Below are 22,308 nucleotides of genomic sequence, written 5' to 3'. Positions count from 1 at the left end.
TGTGTTTGCAATCTTATGGCAAAGGTACAAAAGTAGAACTGGCAAAAACAACATATTCTGTCTGACATTATAGTAGTATACACCAGAAGACGGTCTTGAATTCATGGGGTTTCATATTATGGGGTTTGACAGACGAAATCAGAAAGTCATAAAATATAAATTATCGATACAAAGAACTTTCTAAAGAAACGTCAGCTATATCAAAGTTCCGTATTCTTACACCGGTTGTCATAATCGATTACGAATACACATTTCGAATGTTCACGTACAGTCGAAACGTGCACTGTAGGATTTATTGCGTGATTCTTAATCGAAATCTTATATTGCAAAATATATACAGCAAATTCACGCAAATGATGAAATACTTTAATTAAAACCAAATGTAGGAGTAATTTTCGTTGCCCCTCTATAATAGAATTTCTATTTTAAGATTATCATTTTCTATAATAACTCATCGCTCGCAAAAGATGTGTTTCAACTTTGCCGCGTATTAAACAGATGGCATTATCGGTAGACCAAGGTAAAATGGCTATTTCCTTTTGTAATTTCTCTCTTATGAAAGATCTTTCTGAATTATATAAGACGCACTCAAAGAGGACATGGTCTATGTCCTCTTCTCCTTGACCACAGTCACAGTGGAGATTAGTGAGATTACCCATTGAGCTCTATCCTAACTGGAGTGTGAACTGCGAGAGGAAGCCGGTTCGAGAGAGATGCAAGATGAGTGGTTCCGGTGGTACTATCCTATAGCAAATTTATGTGTGAAGGGAGACGAGACTCCTTTTTGTTTGAATTTCGCGGCACTCTAGGAATTATTTACAGATTAATTATGTACAGATTTGAACTTTATTTCCTTTTTATTTATATATAAAACGATAGAAACATTAATATTAATGACATAATAATGAAATAGTATACATAATTTACATACCATAAAAACAAATATATACAATTTGGTATAGAGCTAAATTTATATTGTATTTATCGAATTTTATGCGGAAAAGAATCTGAAAGTAACTCCTCGACAATGCTCAGCGATGCTCGGGTAGGTTATGTTACGGCGTACGTTTCTTTCCCCTCTACAAATAAATTTGCTATAGGATAGTACCACCGGAACCACTCATCTTGCATCTCTCTCGCAGTTCACACTCCAGTTAGGATAGAGCTCAATAGGATTACCTGTTATAAATTTTCTGGCAAGTGAAGCTTTAAGGTTATAGTGGTTGGCGCGAATTCTTGAAATAATTTGTATAGTTTCTCTGTCAAGATTTTCCTTGTATTTATGAAACCAAGGTTTATATTTTTTCCTATCTAGATCCGGTCATAAATTCCTAAAAAATTGAGAGCCTTTATTTATTCCAATTTCTATCATCTTTTCTTTGAAATTAATCCAGAATTTATCTTTTATATCCAATAGAATTTCACTCGCTGGGACTTTGAATCGGAACCCCTTGTCGACGCTGTTGCTTCAGTGCCACCTGGCGAGGTACGCAGTGCACTTTCAGAAGGGTGTGAAAATCCTAAACGAGATCATCCTTCTATCGTCGTTCGTTTCCCATTCGCGAGCGTACCGTCGAGTGTCGCTGTGTCGGGCCGACGTCGCGAGTGTTTGTAATGTCGACGAGAATGTTGACGTTTAATTCAGCTCGTCGGGAGCAACGGGTACGCGCCGCGCGAATGTCGTGAATAATGTCAACGGCTTAATCGTAACTTAATGCACGTGGTCGTGATAATGTTACACGCGACAGAATTCACGTAAGCTCCACGGGCTTCATGAACGAACAATCCTCGTACGCGCGAGGGCTTTGGCTCGAACTGTGACGCGCCATATTGGTTCAAGAGAATTGTTCATAGTTAGTGGGCTTTGGGTGATTCAGTTTTTTTTTTTTTAATCGCAAATGTACGTAGAATAACTAGAGTTTCGGACGATGGAAGAGACTAAGATCATTTATCACATCGACGACGAGGAAACCCCTTACCTGGTGAAGCTCACCATATCACCGGAAAGGGTCACTCTCGCCGACTTCAAGAATGTCTTGAATCGGCCGAATTATAAGTATTTCTTCAAATCAATGGACGATGATTTTGGGTGAGTGTCACACCGATACGCATGTCCCTCGTATGTTGTGTTTTCTTACATTTCACGAGAATACGATACGTCGTTCGAAACCGTAGCGAGACTTTATCTTTCATCTTCGGATGCAAGTCAATGCCCTGCGATTTAAAACAGTATCCGCTTTCGCGATAGAGTCACATTTTGACAATTATCCCTTCGCTGCGTGTATTTCTGTCAGTCGATTTGCATCCATCTATCGGGAGCTTTAAATGCTAATACGATCGTTGTATCGCACTTTTTTACGCTGAGATACGGTGCGTCCATGGACGGATACTATTAGAAATAAAAGTATTCGAAATTCTGTAGCGGACGCCGAATTCAGAGGGAATAGGATAATGCTACGGATAGAATTTGTAAACTTCGGAAATAAAACATTTAACACCCCTTTATTAAGATCTTGTTTCATTCTAAAATCTATTATTTATAAATCTATTACTATTGTTTCTCGAATCTGATTACACAAAAAAAGTTGTCATAATATTCGAGAACAGTGGTGCACAACCTTTTCTACTATTGGACATAGTAAAATATCATTTCCAATGGATTAAAAGCTTACTGTTTAACATTTTACTTCGATAAAGTCACAGCAAAAATACATTACCAAAAATAAAAAGTTTCCTAACGATGTATTTAAATATAATTGGATCAAATATACCCATCTAATTACTGTATTAACTTTTTATTATAATATGATGTAGACCACAGTAACAGTAATACTCAATTTCATTAAAAAACAAACTAATTAATACAAATACATTAATTGATTTTTTACATTAAAACTATAAATGAAAATAAAATATTTTAACATCTTTCATTCAATATTTCCATGCATAAATTTTGTTGAATTTGTATTAAAAGTCATGGTATTATAGAATACATGTCCTTTAGTTTCTTCATGCTTACGAGTGCATTAATAACAATGTTTACTTTTTTTCCCTTAAACAATTACTATACTAAAATTGTTGTACTTTCTTGACAGCGTGGTGAAAGAAGAAATTGTAGATGATGATGCCCATCTTCCCTGTTTCAATGGACGTGTTGTCTCTTGGGTAAGATTGTTAAATTCATTGCTAAATATTAATAGACTTTTCATGTTGACTTTATAGCGATATATCAAGCACTAATATAATACAGAACAAAAATAGCGATGGAGTAAAGTACAAACTTCAGCGATATTGATTGCAAGAGTTATAAATAATTAAGATGGTTAATATGAGTTCCATGATTATGTATGTACCGCAAAATCTAGAAAACAAAAGTTTAATCTCAAAGCATGTATATAGTAATCAATTTAGTATGCCATATAAGTAGGTAAATTAAAATATAATTTGTTCAAGAAATTATATGATTTTGTAGTTTATGGTATAACTATGAATGAATAAAAGAGGTTCATTAAATACATGAAAGTTAGGAAATATAAATTAGAATTAGAAGAAATAATAAAGTATTCAATAGGAAAATAAATTTATGTACCAATAGTTGGTGTCAGCTGAAGGCAGTAACGTATCAGATGGTGCATCACAGTGCACAGATTCTGTGGCACACAGCGAGGTGAAGCATGATCGTGTAGATCATGTAACACCTGGTCATACAACTCGTGGTCCACCACCACTTTCACATGATGACACTTTAACAGAAACTGAAAGTATTATAAGTAGTCGACAAGGGCATCATTTGCATAAAAGTTCAAGACATCATACAGACAAATATGAAAAATATAATAAGTATAATGGTACGTTGTCGATTCTATCAACCTGTCTCTAGTTGTTTCAAGTTATATCATTATTTTTTACATTTTTTCTTATAATTTTTCCATCAGAAATAGTAGTAGTACTAAATTTTTACTATCTAAACACTATTTTCATTTGTTTACTGACTCAGGGCTTCGTATAAATGGTCATTCAAAGCACAGATCGGGCCACGGTTATGAGACTGCTTCTATTTTAAGTTCAGATTTAGAAACAACAACATTTTTAGAGTCGGATGACGATGCAAGTAGCCGTATAACGTCGACAACAGGCAGACATACCAATATGAGTAGTACAGTTGACAGAGCTACCTTAGGTAAATCGTTATCTCGTAATTTAAATATGTGCGGCCAAAAAATATTTGTTATCACGAAGTCGGATGCGTAAGTAGAAAAATGAATATTTGTATTTACGTATCAGATCGACGTAGACCGCAGAGAAGACGGCGTCACAGATTACCACCTATGTCTAGAACGTCATCCTTTAGCAGTATCACAGACAGTACAATGTCCTTAAATATTATAACAGTTTCGTTAAATATGGATACTGTTAACTTCCTTGGAATTAGTATTGTTGGTCAAAGTAACAAGGGTGGAGATGGAGGAATCTATGTTGGTTCAATAATGAAAGGGTACGTGTTATGTTTGAATCCAATGATAATTGCACTGTACAAAGAACTTTGTATAATAAATCATTAGTACAGAGCAAACTGAGTAATGATTTTATTATGCAAATTTTAATATTAACAGGGGAGCAGTTGCTTTAGATGGTCGAATAGAACCTGGCGACATGATTCTTCAAGTAAACGATATTAACTTTGAAAATATGTCTAATGATGAAGCAGTTAGGGTGTTGAGGGAAGTTGTTCAGAAACCAGGGTATGTTAAGCAATAGCGATATGTAAAAATTTGAATACATGAGTAGAGAATACGGCATTGTGTCATGGGTAAATATACATCTTTCAGACCAATCAAATTAGTAGTTGCAAAATGCTGGGATCCTAATCCAAAAGGTTATTTCACAATACCACGTACAGAACCTGTAAGACCTATAGATCCTGGTGCATGGGTGGCGCATACAGCCGCTATAAGGGGTGAAGGTTTTCCTCCGCGTCCACCGAGCGCCACAACTTTAACATCAACGTCGAGTAGCCTTGCGAGCACATTACCAGATACAGAAAGTAATTATTTCTCTGTATTAAAAATTACAAAGCTAAAAGCTCAACAAAAATCTTGATCAAAGACAATAACGAATAAATAATGCATTTTTATTAGGACCATTAGAGGAACTTCACCTTACAGTGAATACCGATATGCCAACAATAGTACGAGCAATGGCTCGGCCTGACTCAGGCTTGGAGATTCGTGATCGTATGTGGCTTAAAATAACAATACCAAATGCATTTATCGGTGCAGATGTGGTAGATTGGCTTAATACCCATGTAGAAGGATTTATCGACCGTCGCGATGCAAGAAAATATGCATCCCTCATGCTGAAAGCTGGTTTCATTAGGCACACAGTTAATAAAATAACATTTTCTGAACAATGCTATTATATATTTGGTGACTTGTGTTCAGCCATGAGTAGCATGAAACTAGACTGCGATACAGTTGGGCCGTTACCTCCACCAAATGCCTGGGACATGCCTTATTCAGGAACATATGCACCTCATTCTGCAACTGGATACAGTCCAATGCCATTTAATTTCACTAACGAACCAACCGTGTATGGTTATCACCGAGAAGAAAGTGTTCATAGTGGTTCAGGTGAGGGCTATAGATATATTACAATCAACCCTTTGCAGACGGGCGTTTTCCGTGCGTGTTATTTCTATTTAATACATTGTTGCAAACATATCGAGGCAATCAACTTTTATTTATTTGCGGCGATGGGTGTGCCGAGAAGTTGGGATTACCCTGACACTCGTCCGCATAGGGTTACTAATAATATCAAATTTCGGCATATATTTGAACGTAATATATTTTAACAGGAGGTAGTAGCGCAGGTAGCGAGCACATTTGCAAAGAACCTATCCATGATTTAAAGTCCTGTTCTTCGGCGTCTGAAACCGAATTGCATATTCCATCAGTGCCAACTATGCAGAGTAAGAATTCTGGTAATGGAAATGGATCGAATGGAAAGAGGTCTAATGGTAGTCGCAGTCGTTCCAGTGGTTCTGAACAGTCTGTGCAGACAGGAACTGGTTCAGGGAATCAACAGAACCAACAAGACTTATCTGGTAGTAGACAGTCATTTCGCATTGCGATGGGAAATCCTTGTGAATTCTTTGTTGATGTTATGTAGATGCCGGTGTTGTAAATAGATGAGTTTTACATTTGAAGAAAGATATATAATTGAACGTTTTGAATGAATACTTTGAAACATTTTATTCGTCGGTTTAATGAAAAATAAGATTTTGCAAGTTTTTTTAAACGTTAGACACAGCCTTTATACTATTCTTAATACTACTTTCATTATTTCCCTTCCAATAACATTAACATCGAACAAAAGTTACGTTCTGGTTAGTGCATGTTTTCTATTATTTGTATGTGATATTTCAAAGTATTTATTCGCTGCCCTATGCGATTTACTTTGCAGGTTTATGTAATTCGTACATGAAGTTTTAATAGTTTGTTTATACATGTCGTCTTAACTTTGCATTCCATCTTGTACTATGTACTCTACAGTAATGGTATTTTTAAAGTTCATGTTTATCGAGAATATTTTAATATTCCTTACAGTATTTGCATATAAAATGTAAATGAGTATCCTAATATTGCATCAAAATGTAATGTTTAAATTCAACAAAGAGTAAAACAGGTATTTTTTATGTCGTAATAATGATAACGTCGTTTAAACTTCGACTACTTTTTAAAAAGTTTTATTCTTGTAGCAGTTGATCCTGATTCACCTATTGTTTCTCCCTTTTTATTATTTGACCTGTATAAATTCGAGAAAAAGTAACTATTATGAATTGTATACTGAATCTTGGAGCAACATTTTATAACGAGATCCACATCTATAACTGAATCTTTATATAAGTCCGTTACATTTAAACGAATTAAAAACAATCGTGTAATGCACCTTGCCGTGAAATAAGTGCATCTGTAATTTCTCGCATGAGATATGGAATTGTTGTGCTGAACTCTACTATACCTACAGTAACAGTGAAATTAGTACAATTACTATGAACGAAGAACTCAGTATTTAACTTCGATAATTCAACATTATATAAATATATATATATATATTTATATATATATACACATATATATATATGTATATATATATATATATACACACTATATTGCACGCTTTATTATAAATATCATTGTGGTGTAATTGTTGATGTAAAGCACGATCGCACACGAAGTAGAGCACAAGCATGGTCATGTAAATAACACAAATTACATCGAAGAATCTAAGTAATGAACAATGCAATAATTTGATAAATAATGCATGTAAATTATACTTATTTTATAAAAAGAAAAGGTACGTATTTTTATTAATATTTTTCCATTGCTTGCGTTCTAGGATTGTCTACGACAATGGGGCAGCTATTTCTTTAAAATCGAGAGGATATTGTTTCAAAATGTTAAACGATTCACTAATTATTGCTTTGCAAACGCATTTTTAATAATAATCCCCAACGAAAACAAAATATATATGTACAAAGAAAAATATGCAGTAAAAGCGTTATTGTATATTGGGCAATTATTGGTGAATCATTTAAGTTACATGGTCCGTGCGTGAAGGACATTTTTGATTGTATTCCTACTAATTCAAGTTATTATTTGGATAAAAGAAATTGTTTACAATTATGTTATGTGGTACTGCATCACAGGTTCGACAATATGTAAATAGAACAAATTATGCTCATATTAAATGTGCCATCTCATCAGTGTTAGACGTATTGAAAAACTGCGACATATAATTTATATACATGCTTTCCAGGTGTATGCATTTATTATTGTTTACATTCACCGATGTCATCTTATCTACATACGAATATCTTCTGCATCTCACATAAGCTTATTTAATTTCAACAAACTTCGTCACATTTAATTGCGTCTTGCCGTTGCGTTTTTATACAAATTTTTATTTAGCATACCTTGTTATATCTAAATAATGTTCTTTTTTCTTTTATAAAATGCCGCTAGAAGATATCTGCATTCGATTCATATAATGCATTGGCGTCATAAAAATATAAGACTGCTTCGAATATGGTGTAATGTTTGTTTCAAACATTTCATGCTTTTAACGAAAATCTGACAATTGTTTTTTTACAACAATTTTACTAGTTTTTATATCGACACGTCTAAGAATTTCCATTACTTTCTTTAATGTTTATAAAGTATATAATCTAGTGGATATTATCGATGTCTTTTTACGTAACATGCAGCCATGTTTGAAAATTTCATTTTGTGCAATTTTCCAAAGCAAAAACTGAATTTTCTGTATTCTTCTGTTCGATATTTTTTTTTTCAAGTAACAATGAATAGAAATTTTTTATATCGTACCCGTAGAGAGTAATATAACGGTGTTTATATGTATCGCAAAACTATTTTTCTTTTCCAGTTTATTAGATACTCGACGCGTATAGATGTACATTAAAAGAGGTTTCATTGGAAAATTGCGCATTGGCATTTAAGCATTAATTTCAACGAATGTTTTCGTTTTGATAAAATTATTATGTAATTCGATATTTAAGAAAGTAGTTACGCAAACTGATTTAACAATATCATTATGATACCAACCATTATATATATTATTCTGTAAAATATATACATATTTTATGTTGCAGACAGGTTGTACAGTATGTCTGCGAAACACAAAAGCTGTATTTGCAAAAAGACTGGATTTTTAATTGTTATAGATACCGAGAGAGGAAGCAAAAGGAGAATGAAAAATAAATGCAAATTTTGCGATTCACAGACATACTAGGAATTTGGTTTATTTTATTTTCTATTTATTGTGCCGCTCTAAAAGGACCTGCTGCTTTACTGTCTAACATACAAACGACTCAATTTCCTTTGCAACTCACGTTGTGCGCATGTGGATTACACCACGTCAAAGACGTAATCGAGTCATTTTTGTGCCTTGTGCTGCGCTGACGGTTGATGCAGAACGGCGTATGCACGAGGAAACTCATACACAGACTAGCGATTTGGACAACAATAGCAGAGACAATATCTGTGAGTGTATTTTATTTTGTTACGATGGGTGATTCTCACCACTCGTTCTTTCTTTCCGTATCTTTCTATTAACTTGAAACATTAGAGAGTAATCTGTATCTAATATTTAATAACAGTATAGATCAGTTATTATGAGAGTATTATTTATTCAAACGATCGTTAACTCGTTTCGTTATCTTTCTTATTTCATTGTTACAAGTAAAAGTTTTCCCTTGTGTTAGGTACAATGAGAGAAACCATTCGTCCTAGAATTGTCCACGCTCCGAGATAAAGTTGACTAAACACACTGAAATGCATCTTTAAACCTGTTTCGACATTCTTGCACTCTAATTGCTTGTTTAAATAAATACAGCATCATACGAGCATCCGTATCTGTATAAATGCGAATGTGTCTACATAATTTAGTAGTAGAACACTCGATTCGTATGTATCTTAAATAGTTTGTAATGCTCCTGCATAAATTATATACAAGGCAAACATGTAGTTTTGTACCTGTACATGCAAATCCCTATTACCTTGGCAGTTTGATTAGACTGCACTCGAACACTCCTAGACATAGTATGTCCTTTTAGTGCAGCTAAGCCTGAGGCAACGCTCGCAATTGAAACATAAGATACCGTTTCTTTTTTTTTCCAGATGAGGAAGACATTTTGGAGTACCAGTTTCTGCATAAGTGAACAATATTTGTTAACACAATACGTATACGTAACAGTGGTAATAGGAGTTGAACAGGATGTTAAGGTACATTTCCACTTGACGTTTAATTAGGTGGACGGAAGTAGCACACGCGAAACATATATTTATATATTTAATAGGCCAATTTTGATAAAACGTCATAGAAGGTAAAGAATCTAAACTCTCGTATAATTTGTAATGGCTATACATAATAGGGTTAAGGCCATCGAATTTCACGTGGTATTCAATATCACTACGAGAATGTCTGTATCTACGATCTGCAAAAATTGAAGAATTTCGAAAAACGATGGCGTGCTTCTTTAACGCAGGGTGCATGCAGATTGAGAAAGAAAAAAAAGAATCTTCATTACTCGATACATGTATTGTTTTATTCATCAGCGTGTCGTACGCACATATACTTCGGCGATATTGTTTTTATTTTTAAAGGACAGCGACGAATCTTTGTATCACACGTCGCGTGTATTTTTCATGTCATTTGTTGATTTTTCAAAAATCGACTTCTTAGATAAGTCGCGAGCTTTTTATATTCACAACGAGGTATTCCACCGAATTGAAATTGTACTTTTGTATACACCGTATAAAAAGAAATACGGGTACAAGAACGTCGGATCTGCGAGATGTGAAATCAAAACGGTTTTGCGTATATTGTAAGGCAAACGAAGAAAACGTGTCAGTAATAATACGAATGGATATCCAAAAAAATTCCTGATTTATTAGTACAACTTACGACTGCAAATAAATGCGCCTCTTGTAACCAAGTGTCAGCTCACACTATGTAAATTAATTAGTATAAAGCATACCGTATGATCACGAAAAGTATTATTTCCGCTTCGGAAGAATCGAGCTTTTTATCATTATAAATGACCCTTTCGTTGCTGGGGATGCTTAGGATCGTTCACCGAACGTGTTTAACACGACTAAGCGTTCGAATCTTTGCACCGAAAAGGATAACGAGTTTCGTATGAAACTGTTTAATCGAGAATTAAAAATTGCATAATCTTGCCGTTGACTCAGCCGTCGGCGTCGTCTCGTTAGTTTACTTTGCTTTATACTAAATAATTGAACGAGGGATACATGTACGATTTTATTTTTACTACTCATCCACTCGATACGAAAGGCAATACGTAAATAAATTGTAAAAATAGGATTGTACAATTGGTGGAAGTTTTCTTATCCGGTTCTGTGTGCGAGTTTATGTGAAAGATTGTGAATTGTGTATCGTGGGGCGAGCACGAGTCTCTTCCTCACAGTAACCGATCGGAACCTCGACAAGTCAATAAGAACGTGTTCGAACTGCTCGACAGAAGTATTTTATTGTCATTATAGAGTACCATAGTACAAGGCGACAAGATAGTCAATCGATATCGCATTTGCAATAATTTCCGTTCTATATTTTCTATCCTAGTGAGAGATTTTTTCAAACCTTTTTCTTTCTTTTTTTTCTTTTTTTTCTTTTTTCATTAAGCTACGACACCGTGTCGTAGATACCCCTAAAGTTCAACAACGTTATTACTCTATTTATTATATATGCGAAATGAACGAATTTGTAAAAAGAAAGGAAAGCAAAATAACGAATCGACTTAGCATTCGCTTAAGATAATGGTAAACGAGACTTGTTCACGTATAACGTTTCGCGGACGAATCGCGAGACTGTACACCAAGGTCAAATGTTGACGGTTTTCTTTCGAGTTTCTATGAATGTAACGCGAACGTTTCTATCAATGTATGTATGATGTACGTTGGACGTAACGAACGATCACAAGGCTCTGACGATTTCGCGAGGTCGGGTGACATACGATGCATAAGTTATAGAACGACGAAAGAATTTCAATATATGTAGTAGTGTGTGGATATACAGGGAAATAGATTGTAAAGATTTTTATGACTGTCTGAAATTATTATTGTCTTTGGTTCTGTCTTACAATTTCCATCGACGATCGAACAGCGCAGCTGTTTCTCGGCATCTACGATATTCGTTATCTTACTCTGAGCGATGATACTCGGACCAGCAAGCCGAGATATCGCACGATAAAAGTTACTTTGTTTATCGCTACACGACATATTTTATTAGCGCGAGATTTGTTTTCCTAATAGATTACGTTACATGATCGCTACTCGTTGAACAACAGTTTGGAGCACGATAATGGTTACTCGCATCGGTTTCTCCGTGTTCCTCTTTAATTAGCGAAAAGTAACGTTTCATTTTGATCGAAGATCAACGCAAGGCGATTGCTCTATATCACTAGCTATCATTACAAAGCGAAAGGCTGTAGTTTCACTTTCGAAACGAGTATTTGAATATTTCAGGAAGGTAAAGATGAGTTTCAACGATTGACACTTCCATCTTCGGTCGATGAGGCAACGTAATGCCGATCACCCGTGAGGATTCACTCGATCCGAGATCGATAAACTTTGGAGGAGTAACATGGGTGCGGTTCGTCACCAAAGAGAACACTTTTTCATCGGATTCATGGGCGCCCCGAGTTTGCAGTTGAATACCTCGGCGAAATCCTGCGAGTTTGACAAGGTACCGATCACACGGAACTTGCCAGGGGAATGCACAGCGGTTTTCAGTTTGTTTCTGGTCGCCTCCGGTCTCATCGAGCCGCACCACATTTGGGCGAAGTGTAGGAAAAACAGCTGCTTTCCTGTCGCGTTTAAACCGGGCAAAATCTCGTCGGCGTTTCCGTTTAACTCCAACCACCTCTCATAGGCCTGTAAAAAGTAAAACGTTTGAAAAGCAAGCAATTTAAAAAATAAAACACTTGTATCAATCGATTCAAGCACTGTGTTCATTCTCAACTTTCGTACAACAAATCTAAAGTATCGTACAAGTTATACCAAATAAATTGCGTGAAGAAACAGGTATTCGAGGATATATCGATTTGCTTGAATCGATATTTAAGTTTTAACGACTGCGAAGAATATAATGTATTTGTAATTTCGTGAAAATTCAGATATCAGAGTAAACTTTAATTTAGGTTCCAGCGTATCGTTGGGTCTTTAGAATATTCACATTTATTTAGTGTCGAGTACTTGGAATTTTACTTGATATTTTCGAGACTCCACGCAAATTGGTGGCTAAAGCACTCCCTCATTTATTTCCTGTATGAAAAATGCTCACCCGAAAAGCTTGCTTGATACCACCGTTGTCCGCGATGTTCTCTCCCTGGGTTTTGAACCCATCTATTTGCATACCAACTTCGCTCACGGTGTAATGACTATATTGGTCTGAAAGATTAAACAGTTTTGGAACTTGCGAACGGAAGTTCGTTGCGGGCTACGGTACTCGAAACGCGTTACCGATAAGACAATTGGCGCGCTCGTCGAAGCCATAAATGTCCTCGTCTCTCCACCATTTATGTAGATTACCATCCTTATCGAACATCCGACCCTTATCATCGAAACCATGAGTGATTTCGTGCCCAATCACGGCACCGATCCCACCGAAATTCAAACTTCGTGGAAAGTATTTATGATAAAAGGGTGGCTGCAGTATGCCAGCTGGAAATACTGAGGATGGAAGGCAATTTATTAGTTGGACAAAATCTTGAAGGAATTGAGAAAGCCCCTAACTTCGCTTCAAATACGATGGAAAGAAATAAATGTTTGTTAGAAAATAACATAGAAAATTATTACTGAGAAACAGTTGGCCAAATACGAATGTAACTGGAGAGTAAATAATATTATCATTTAAAATAATTTAAATCATGAAAATATCAAATTGTTAACAGTTGAAAGACTATCCAACCCTTCTATTATTTTCCAGTATATTAGCTTGTACAGTGAAGAGTAAACTGACTTATCTGATTCTTGCTGCGGCTGTAATAAGCATTGACCACTGCAGGCGCAGTGTTCCAAAGTGTTTTGTTAACAGGGCTGCCGAGACAATCCTGCTCCACCTTGGTCAGATGCTGCAATATGTTCAACGTATTCTCGAAGTACTTGTCTGGACGGATCACGACCTACGGTAACATCAGAGATTAGGTACGTTTGCCCAACAACGCATTTATCGCAGTTCTCTAATCACCGAGGGACAAAGAGTCAACGTTCAGTCTTACATCCTTGTAACGCTCGTTCAGTAGCTCAGATTTTAAAATAAAATCGGGGTAACCGATCCTCAGCAACATGGCGTTCACCTTCTCGATGGCCAACTCTTTCGTTTCGTCGTCGATCCAGGTCTTTTGACTCAGGTGTTCTCTGAACGATCGTTGTATCTCTCTGGTCATGGACAAGGTCTGCATGGAAAATGAATATTATATGATAAAAAATATAGAGTGATCTTTGCTTAAACGAACAATAGTAATGTCTCCAGAAATGCACTTTGTCTACGATACATGAACGGAAACCAGCCGGTGAGACAATTTAACGCAACGTTGAAACGTTGTTATCATATTCATGACATTTTTCTGATTAAAATGAGACCAAATGCGACGTAATTCGCAACATATTTACTCGTAACAACTTATTATATATCATATATCGTAGAGCACTAATTAAAAAAAGATGAATGGTAAATATCATTCGAATGATATCATGTTTGGTCTAATTTTAATCAGAGAAATGCCAGGAATATGATGGTAAAGTTTTACAACAAAAAAGTTAATAATGACAAAGTTTCACCGTTGCAATAAATCGTCTCGCCGACATACCCTGGTGTTTTCGCTCCCTCCTCTTCTTTATTTGCTGTCCTCTACGTTCGAAGCATGTCGGCAAATATTAGAGAATATACGAACTCTATGATAACCGCACAAGGTTGGTCCTGAGCTTGTGCATCTATAGAGACATTACTGTACTAGTCAAGAAATTGAATTGACTGGAGACAAGAGCTAACAACAGTGAATACACAGAAGAATGTCCCTTTGCATCAATAAATTGATCTGGTAGGGATAGTTCTAATCGGATATACAACCAATTTGAATATAATAAGTATCTTCCCAAGAAAAAATAAAATAATGAACGCGGATCGATGACCTACATTGTTCTTATCCACAACAAACTCGCTTTTAGCCTCATGTTCTCTTAGAATACTGATTTCAAGTTTCAACTTCAAGTCAGTTTCTAGACAATTAGCGAAGAAAATGGTTCTCACATCGTTCTTGCTTTTTTCATCGAAATACTTCTTGACGAACATCGATCCGACAGCCATACCCATGTTAGAGTTCACCTGTGCTACACAGTTCTTCCACCTGGGTGGTGCTTGCTCCCTCCCAAAGAGGATGTAATAAAATTTCTGCTTAGCTTCCTGAAATCGATCGTCCAAGTTGTTCACTCTGTGCTTGACGAATCGCCATAGAAGATAGTTCGCTATGGTTCTGGAAGTAAAAGAAGATATCGATTAGATCTACAAGATGTTCCTAATTTTTGTGATAAGCGACCCCGAGTCTCCTTCGACCTTCGAGAGCCACTGCTTTCGATGACATACCGTGGACTAGTCTTCGCGAGTAGATTCACTAGGTCCTGTATATATTGCAACGCGAAGACGACAACCGGCTCGGAGATATTTGTCGGTCGCGCTAAAACGATCGTCAGGTATCGATGCCAATTGATCTGCGGCACCAGAGTCCTCAGCTCACCGATGCTCATCTTGTGATAGAGCTCGGAGATATTCTTTCTACCGTCGACGGTGAACGTGATCTGCGAAACACGAAGTCAGATGTTGAGTCCTTTGATAAAGAATGAAAACGAATCAGAGAACGATTAGAAGTGAGATCGTTGAGTGTCGTACCTTGGCAAGTTTCTTCTCGAATTCTATCAACTCATTGGCGTCGTTGGTGGCGTTTTTCAAGGATGCTCCCAGCAAGGTTGAGATTTTGATTAAATAATCCTTGTAAGCTTTCAAGTATATCGTGTTCGATGGTTGAAGGAAATAGTCCTTGGTGGGAAGGCCCAGTGTCGTCTGATCGAACTGCAATTATAATTTGTTGTAGATATTGATCTGGAGGAAGACACGAAGATATCTCGAGAGGAGTCCCCGGAGAATTGAAGCGTTTACCTGGATCACGTATTGCTCGCTGTTCTTAATGTCCGGCGCAACCCATTCGGAAATGAGAATACAGTTGTTGTATAGTCGCAACTGGGCGACCAGGAGGAGCCAGTCGAACTTCTCTGGATCCCAGTTTGGCCTTAGGATAGGCCAACCGCCGAGCTCATCCAGGAGCTGTATAAGCGGCCGTTCCATGCGTTGCTCCAAGATCTCTAGCCACATTTCACGCGTTAATACGTTTCGAAAGTCAGCGTCAAAGCAGTTATAGGTTCAGACAAGAAAGTTGTCGCTGACTTAGGGAACCTTCGAGTCTGATGAACTTGGTTGTTCGTTAGCGTTCATTTAAATAGGGGGCAAATAGGTTTAGGGCTACGTCTTTTTTTGCATGAATTTTTTTAGCAAGAAAAGGATGTATATCATTTTATGAAACTTTATGATTTCGCTGAAATTTTCTTTGTATTATAGTACACTGCTGAATACCTTCTTGTGAATTTTTGTAGATTTTTGTACTGAACCATAAAAAAGTTATGAATTTTTTTGAAACAGTTACAGCTCTGTAATAACATAATCAGTAATCACTTAATCATTTTGAAATTAAATATTTCCTAGTATTATTAATACTCTAGTACTAGTCTTACATGACTCATATCTAATTTTTAGTGTGTTCGATACAAGTGCACCATTATTCGAATTCCTCTATTTGGATTCATTTTACATTTTAAATTGACGTAAATGGTATCTGAATTTGCCGTCATAATTTACACTATTTCCTGCACGAATATATATAAAATGTTGGCAAACTTTCATTCAATTATATACATCCATATTTTACTAAAAAAAATTCATGCAAATCACTAAAAAGAACGTAATTCTAGGAGGCTATTTGCCTCCTTAATTTATAACAAAGCATTACAAAGTTACAGATTAAAATACGACTAACAACGACGTATAGAAAATTTCAGGGGTGCATCAGACTCGGAGGTCGCGAGGGTGACGTCCATCAGCATTTACCGTAATTCATGCAACTTTGGTAGAGCTGTTTGGCTTTGACGGTCGCGTCGTTGGTGTTCGCCTCCAGGTCTCCGGGTATAGGATCGTCCAGGAGCTCCTTGAGGACGAAATCCAACGACTTTCTGATTATTTCGAAGGTGTCGTAGGCCGCCAGATCCTTCGGTATGGGATTGTGCCTCGCCCAGTTGCCGCAGGCGTACTGATAAAAGTCCTCGCATGGGTCAGCGCCCCTGTCCATGTAAGTGAGCATGATTTTTGCTGCGAAGAATACCTGTTTCTTAAAAAGCGTACGAGGAGAAATTACGCTAGAGGGAGAGCGCGTCAAGTGTACCTTGAGCTTTCCTGATGGCCCACCCGTTGCCCTCGCCCTTCCAAAATGCGTGGAAGTCGGGACTCGCGTCGTCCTCGGTCTGTTCGTCGGTGATCGGCAAACCGGTGTCCAAGTCATCGATTGAAATCGAGTGTCTGCCGCCTTGTTCGCCCTCGTCGAATTCGTCTTGGGAACGCTCCTCGTTCCCGTCGTATTTTCCATTGGACAACCTCGAGCTCACCTCCTCTTCGGTTCTCCGCGTGTCGCACGGGTGGTCGTCGTACCTGAAGAATGAAAGCTCTAAAGAGTACGTAAAGAGACGAAATAGTATTAAGATTTTTCAACGATCGATACGCTATTATACTAACTCTTGATATTCGTTGCTTTGTATTTCAGGGTTATCTTTGATCTCGTCCGCGTCCACCTTTGAGTAGTAATCGTCCAGGAAGTGCTCCAAGTTTTCGTCTGCGTTCCGGTCGTCCGTTTTCCCGGCAACGTAGTCGGTAGACTGCACCTGCACGAGATACACTAATGTCTCTATAAATGCACAAGATCGGGACTGACTTTGTGCAGTTATCGTATATTCTTTGATGTTTGCCGTCGAGCGTAGAGAAGGAGAGCGAATAAAGAAGAGGACGGAGCGAAAACACACTCGGCGGTAAACATCAAAGAATATACAAAACTCGGTTATCGAACTCCATGACCCCTCAAGAGGTATAGCCCCTAGTATTAGGGCTGATTTCTGTGCACTTATGCTGGACAAATTTGTGCGTCTAACGATACATTACTGTATTTCTTTCAGAAGATTCAGTTTTTAGCTTCGAAAACATAATTTATGGCAAGAGAACGCTTCAGAGAGATAGTAATTTGTCTATTCTTTTTTCGTTTATGAGCTATGCTCCCTGGTTGTGGAAGAAACGATATCGTCAATCTTAATTGTCCTTGTACGGAATGAGAGGATTGGCAGTGGGACGATCGATATTTATACACTGCACCAGTAACACTAATTTGATGTTGATTAACGCTAATTAACGGTGCTGCGCACACGATACTCTTTACCCGCGATGTCCGGTTTTCTTCTTAAATGTCTTTCGGTGAGTTACTGTAAGAAAAGACGCTGCGGTAGGCCACTTTAACGAGAGACGGTATATTTTGAATAATGTACCCCATCGAGCTCTCTCTTGCGTCGTTGAAGTTGCTGCGGCGGAAGGTGCGTTTCCACCGGCACGTAGCTTGTTTTCATTCCAGATAATAGGATTCTGTCTTCTTCCTCTTCCTCGCTCGCTCGTTCGGTGTCACTGCGGCTGGTCGCCACTAACGAAATACACATCAGTTAATAAAAAAAAAAAAGTAGCAGATTTAGACCTATCGGGCCTATTTAGCCTATAGAACTATTACTTTTATAAAGAGTAAGATACCCGTTACATCTTTCAAGTTAGGTGGGTTAAAAATTATCCCACCTTTTGCTTAGCTTTACTATTTTATTTAAAGTATTTGATTCATGTAGCAATACTATGGACTAACGCTAAAAGTAGAATAAATGGAATCAAACAATCAGTGTAATGTCCAAAATGTGAATGATAATTTAATAATTTCATTTCATTTCATTAAAATAATGTAAGCACACAAAAGTACGCATACTCGTACTACTTTTATATACAGGATGACAGGTGAACCCCACGAAAGGTTTACGATACCACTAATGAAAATAGCGAGGTCATAAAAGCATACACGTCATTATACCATTCGCCTTTTTCATTTACCACTGTTTCTATCTCGAACGTAACCGCAGGTATATACCAGCTGCGTGACGCGCCTTGCACTTCAAACCGAAGAAATATAGCGAGGTCGTAAAACCAGCAGGGGTTGAAGACGGTAGCGCACTCGAGCGATGAAAGTCACGATCCCAGGGACAAATCCGGTATATATTCTGATCATTAGCATCCTAAGAGCCTAATCGCATCAATGGGGTCGAAGGTCTGCGAGGTCCTGGCTGGCGAAAACTACTGGGTTTGGCGGTTTATACCCTTGAGAGTATCGTTTTCCATGGCGCTCGAGCGTGCCTCGTGTATCTCCCTGTATCCCGTTTCATCAAGTATAGTTTTTAGGCGCCAGGGCATCGAGAGCCTAGTCGCGACAAGGGTGACTTGCAGGCTCGAGTGGCCCTGTAACCAGTGGCGAAAAACACGTGTAAAGCCTCCTGTCCTCGAGGATATCGCTTTACACACTTGACTGCGCTTCGAGTACTTCAAGATATTCCTTTCACCCGGTACACGAGTCACAGGTGAGCTATACTGATTTGTTTTTTTTGTAAATTTCGAGATTTTAGTAAAAATTTAAAAAACAATTAGTCAGAATTGATTCTAAATTTGTTTAGAATTAATTTAGCAGAAAAATAACACCTCATTGCGTGTCAAGTAAATAAAAAAATAAGTATGCATTTTTAACACAATTTCTCTATTTTTCGCAGGTAAAGAAAGTTGTATGCGAAAGAGATAAATAAAGAAATTGAAGCTTGGTTAATACTCGCAAGCGAGTGTAAAATGTTCGTAACGCAGCGCTGCAAAGTCCCAGTGGAGTATCAAAACGACCTCAGAAGTCAAACGTGGCGGAAGTCATCCTATGGTCGATCATTTTCCGCAATCGTGACTGGTCGACAAATCACGGCCACGCGTACGCGCTTTGCTCTAACCATGCGGATCCTTGGGTACCCAACGAACCGGACGTCGTTAAAGTCAAGTTCATTTTACGAGCAATAGACTTACACGGTAAGGTTTCCGCAGCCCTCTCGTCCTGCCTCCGTGTCGCGTGGATCAAATACGTGCGGTGATAAGGCGTCTTTCCTATGACCTGCGATCGCGACAAAGCGATGAAGATAATAGTGATCGGCAGTAATACGGCTGGGATCAGTAGCATCAGTTTGACGCGAAAGCGCCAAGTATCGTTTCCACCCATGCACCACCTGCGCATTTCGAATAAAATCAATCTTGTCCCATTTACGGTCAGCCCCCGTGGTCGGTATAACTCTGGGCAGGGTAACTGGCCCAGCAATCGGACGGTCAGGCAAAAATAAAATTCTCCAGCCCACCCAGAAATTAATTGAAATAGTATGAATAGTATTGTTTCATTTCCAGAGAAAACAGCGGCTCACCTTGTGTACAAGCGCAACTACGAAAAGAAAAGCAGCCCGCGATGCAAGGAAAAGCGTGATGACGAAGAAAGCACATGGTTTTTGTAACTCACTCAGGTGGAAACAGGTTAGAAGTTGAGAAACTGCACAAGTCGTTACTAACATTCCCGCTGACCATCGCAGACAATCACTCGTCACTTACGATAACGCGTTTTAAATCGAGGCACTTATGCTATTAACGTTAAAAATGCTCGAAAACAGCGATCGCGAACGGTTGAATAATATCGCATCCCGTACAGCTGCTTTCTTAACGATATGGAATAAAACATTTGTCCGATTTCTAGGTGACGTCCGATCGCTCGGACAGCTACCCTACTTCTTACGAACTTGAGTCGTCCGGTCTCCTTGTTGATGGCCAGCCTGCACGAAGGACACGGCCCGCCGCTGAAGAAGTCGTCGTCGTTGTACTGATTCAAACTACTTCCGCCCCTCATCTTTCCTGGAAGCAAATCGAGCCGTGGCACGTAAGTCCTTCCCGCGCGTTCTATCTACTACTCCATCGTAACTCCTACAAATTGTTCACAACCAGACGAACAACCGTGTCCCAGGGTGAATCGTGTCTCGATCCCCAGTGGCCGATCGGTCGCGCTCCAGCAACCACGCGCGTTGTCACATCGCCCGGTCGCCACGATCGAGAGGGTCACTGCAGGCCAAGAACACCCGCGGATGGGGATCAAGATCGAACTAGGACGTAGCGGCGAGTATCGTGTTGGAACCGGAGCACCGATTCGAGCGGTGACACCGCGCCCGTGAAGAGGAACAGACTGAACCGCTTATTGTACGGCAGCGATCACGGCGCGAATGTTAATGTAACATTGCGCGTACGGTCGAATTAGTCCCAAGCCGACATTCGTACGAGGGAGTAATTTACATATGTAACGTTGCGGTCAACGCCAATGGCGATGGTAACCAACAATCGAGGCGGAGCTCTCTGTACGTGCACGCACACCGGGAGAGGCATTTTACGCGCTCCTTACGTCCAGTTACTCGTCAATCGACCCTAATAACTTGCAGTTATCGTTCAATAACGCGTAGCGCTGTTTTACATTCTACACGTGACCCCCGACGTTATTAGTGTCTTTTCTCATCGCCAGCGCCGATTGTCGTTACAAGACGTAGGAACTTCAAAAGACGAACGGAGGAGCAATCGTCTCCGCGGTACTTCCGATTTCTTGCTCGTCACCCGCGCTCAATTGCTGTGACGCGGTTTCGTACTCCTTTCCTCGAGGATGTTCTGCACGTTGCACGATAGATCCAAGGATTGTCGACCCAACGATCGTTCAAAAGTTCTTCGAGAGTTACTGCTTCATTTATCCCTGGGCTTTCTGTTAGAGCTTTTAAAACAGCTGACGGACCGTTCAAACCGAGAGTTGGTATAGGAAACTGACCAGTATGTTGTCTTTGACTGTTTAGTACAGCTTCTTCCTTTGACATTTCCAGTGCAACCTATGGAAGAAATGTCGGCAACCTTTTGTTGCTTAAAAAATATGCAACATAGTGTTTATTTCAGGACACTTTCTATGCTTGACCTCTTTTCTATCGCTTCTCTTTCGAAACGTTTATCTTTCATTCTGTTGTTACTGCAAGTAATCGTGACGATATTTTATTCCTAATCGTACACGCACATATAGTTAAACTTGAATTTTCTATAATACGTAGTAACGATATGCGTGTAAAAATAATCCCGGACGAGATTAGTAAGTTGACTCTTCTTTTGTCAAATTTGTATTGGAGAAATCCCTTTTTTTAATTAGATTCGAAGATTAACTCACCGTTAGATCGTCTTTTTCTCCTGCTAAAATGATCTTCATGATTCGGCAAGTTCCAATATACTATGTTACATCCATAAAGTTTCTCTTCGGGGGTCATCATTATCGTTCAACGTAGACCTTGATAAACGTATGATGCTCCAAAAGGAAATTTCAATATCGGAACTTTCAATTGTATTACCAATATGATTTTACTTTGATGTTTCTATAATGACGAAACATTTTAACCAAGTATTCCGTCGCAAAAATGAAAAGTCTTTTTGTTCTAATTTCAAGTTACTGATGGT

General features: G+C 38.3%; 2 protein-coding genes across 7 annotated transcripts; one reads left to right on the top strand and one right to left on the bottom strand.

The window, feature by feature from the left end:
* Positions 1 to 1,573: 1,573 nt before the first annotated feature.
* On the top strand, positions 1,574 to 11,641 carry LOC128878700 (segment polarity protein dishevelled homolog DVL-3). 3 transcript variants are annotated; one of them, XM_054127127.1, is made up of 11 exons: positions 1,574 to 2,089; positions 3,096 to 3,165; positions 3,596 to 3,848; positions 3,998 to 4,180; positions 4,285 to 4,495; positions 4,614 to 4,742; positions 4,830 to 5,044; positions 5,139 to 5,630; positions 5,855 to 6,103; positions 8,991 to 9,059; positions 9,696 to 11,641. In XM_054127127.1, exons 1-11 carry the CDS (start codon positions 1,929 to 1,931, stop codon positions 9,734 to 9,736), a joined length of 2,073 nt encoding a protein of 690 aa, XP_053983102.1. In that variant the 5' UTR covers positions 1,574 to 1,928; the 3' UTR covers positions 9,737 to 11,641. The 3 variants fall into 3 exon arrangements, with proteins under 3 accessions (XP_053983102.1, XP_053983103.1, XP_053983104.1); XM_054127128.1 differs by lacking the exon at positions 8,991 to 9,059; XM_054127129.1 differs by lacking the exons at positions 8,991 to 9,059; positions 9,696 to 11,641 and adding an exon at positions 7,399 to 8,669 and having other exon boundaries at positions 1,576 to 2,089.
* LOC128878699 (neprilysin-4-like) lies at positions 11,632 to 22,282 on the bottom strand. Of its 4 annotated transcripts, XM_054127124.1 has the most exons (16): positions 20,765 to 22,282; positions 20,580 to 20,691; positions 19,828 to 20,024; positions 18,228 to 18,376; positions 17,431 to 17,576; positions 17,084 to 17,346; positions 16,753 to 17,010; positions 15,751 to 15,953; positions 15,484 to 15,663; positions 15,181 to 15,392; positions 14,848 to 15,070; positions 13,817 to 13,993; positions 13,558 to 13,720; positions 13,059 to 13,268; positions 12,880 to 12,986; positions 11,632 to 12,470 (listed from the first exon to the last, which is right to left on the bottom strand). In XM_054127124.1, exons 2-16 carry the CDS (start codon positions 20,684 to 20,686, stop codon positions 12,195 to 12,197), a joined length of 2,871 nt encoding a protein of 956 aa, XP_053983099.1. In that variant the 5' UTR covers positions 20,687 to 20,691; positions 20,765 to 22,282; the 3' UTR covers positions 11,632 to 12,194. The 4 variants fall into 4 exon arrangements, with proteins under 4 accessions (XP_053983099.1, XP_053983098.1, XP_053983100.1 ...); XM_054127123.1 differs by having other exon boundaries at positions 20,580 to 22,282; XM_054127125.1 differs by lacking the exons at positions 20,580 to 20,691; positions 20,765 to 22,282 and adding an exon at positions 18,826 to 19,227 and having other exon boundaries at positions 19,828 to 19,969.
* Between the last annotated feature and the right edge of the window lie 26 nt (positions 22,283 to 22,308).

This window comes from Hylaeus volcanicus, chromosome 6 (assembly GCF_026283585.1).
Source record: "Hylaeus volcanicus isolate JK05 chromosome 6, UHH_iyHylVolc1.0_haploid, whole genome shotgun sequence".
Classification (NCBI taxonomy): Eukaryota; Metazoa; Arthropoda; class Insecta; order Hymenoptera; family Colletidae; genus Hylaeus; species Hylaeus volcanicus.
The sequence above is the reverse complement of the archived record's forward strand: the minus strand, read 5'-3'. Positions and strand labels throughout refer to the sequence as shown.

What these genes read in the sequence shown, in the direction of transcription:
- LOC128878700 (XM_054127127.1), top strand. Translation starts at nt 1,929, where the DNA reads ATGGAAGAGACTAAGATCATTTATCACATCGACGACGAGGAAACCCCT. An exon ending in GAAGTTGTTCAGAAACCAGG is followed by an intron (nt 4,743 to 4,829) that starts GTATGTTAAGCA and finishes TACATCTTTCAG; the next exon opens with ACCAATCAAATTAGTAGTTG. An exon ending in CACATTACCAGATACAGAAA is followed by an intron (nt 5,045 to 5,138) that starts GTAATTATTTCT and finishes CATTTTTATTAG; the next exon opens with GACCATTAGAGGAACTTCAC.
- LOC128878699 (XM_054127123.1), bottom strand. Translation starts at nt 20,686, where the DNA reads ATGAGGGGCGGAAGTAGTTTGAATCAGTACAACGACGACGACTTCTTC. An exon ending in GGCTGCGGAAACCTTACCGT is followed by an intron (nt 18,377 to 19,827) that starts GTAAGTCTATTG and finishes GTATTTCGTTAG; the next exon opens with TGGCGACCAGCCGCAGTGAC. An exon ending in CCGCAGCAAGAATCAGATAA is followed by an intron (nt 13,269 to 13,557) that starts GTCAGTTTACTC and finishes TTCCATCCTCAG; the next exon opens with TATTTCCAGCTGGCATACTG.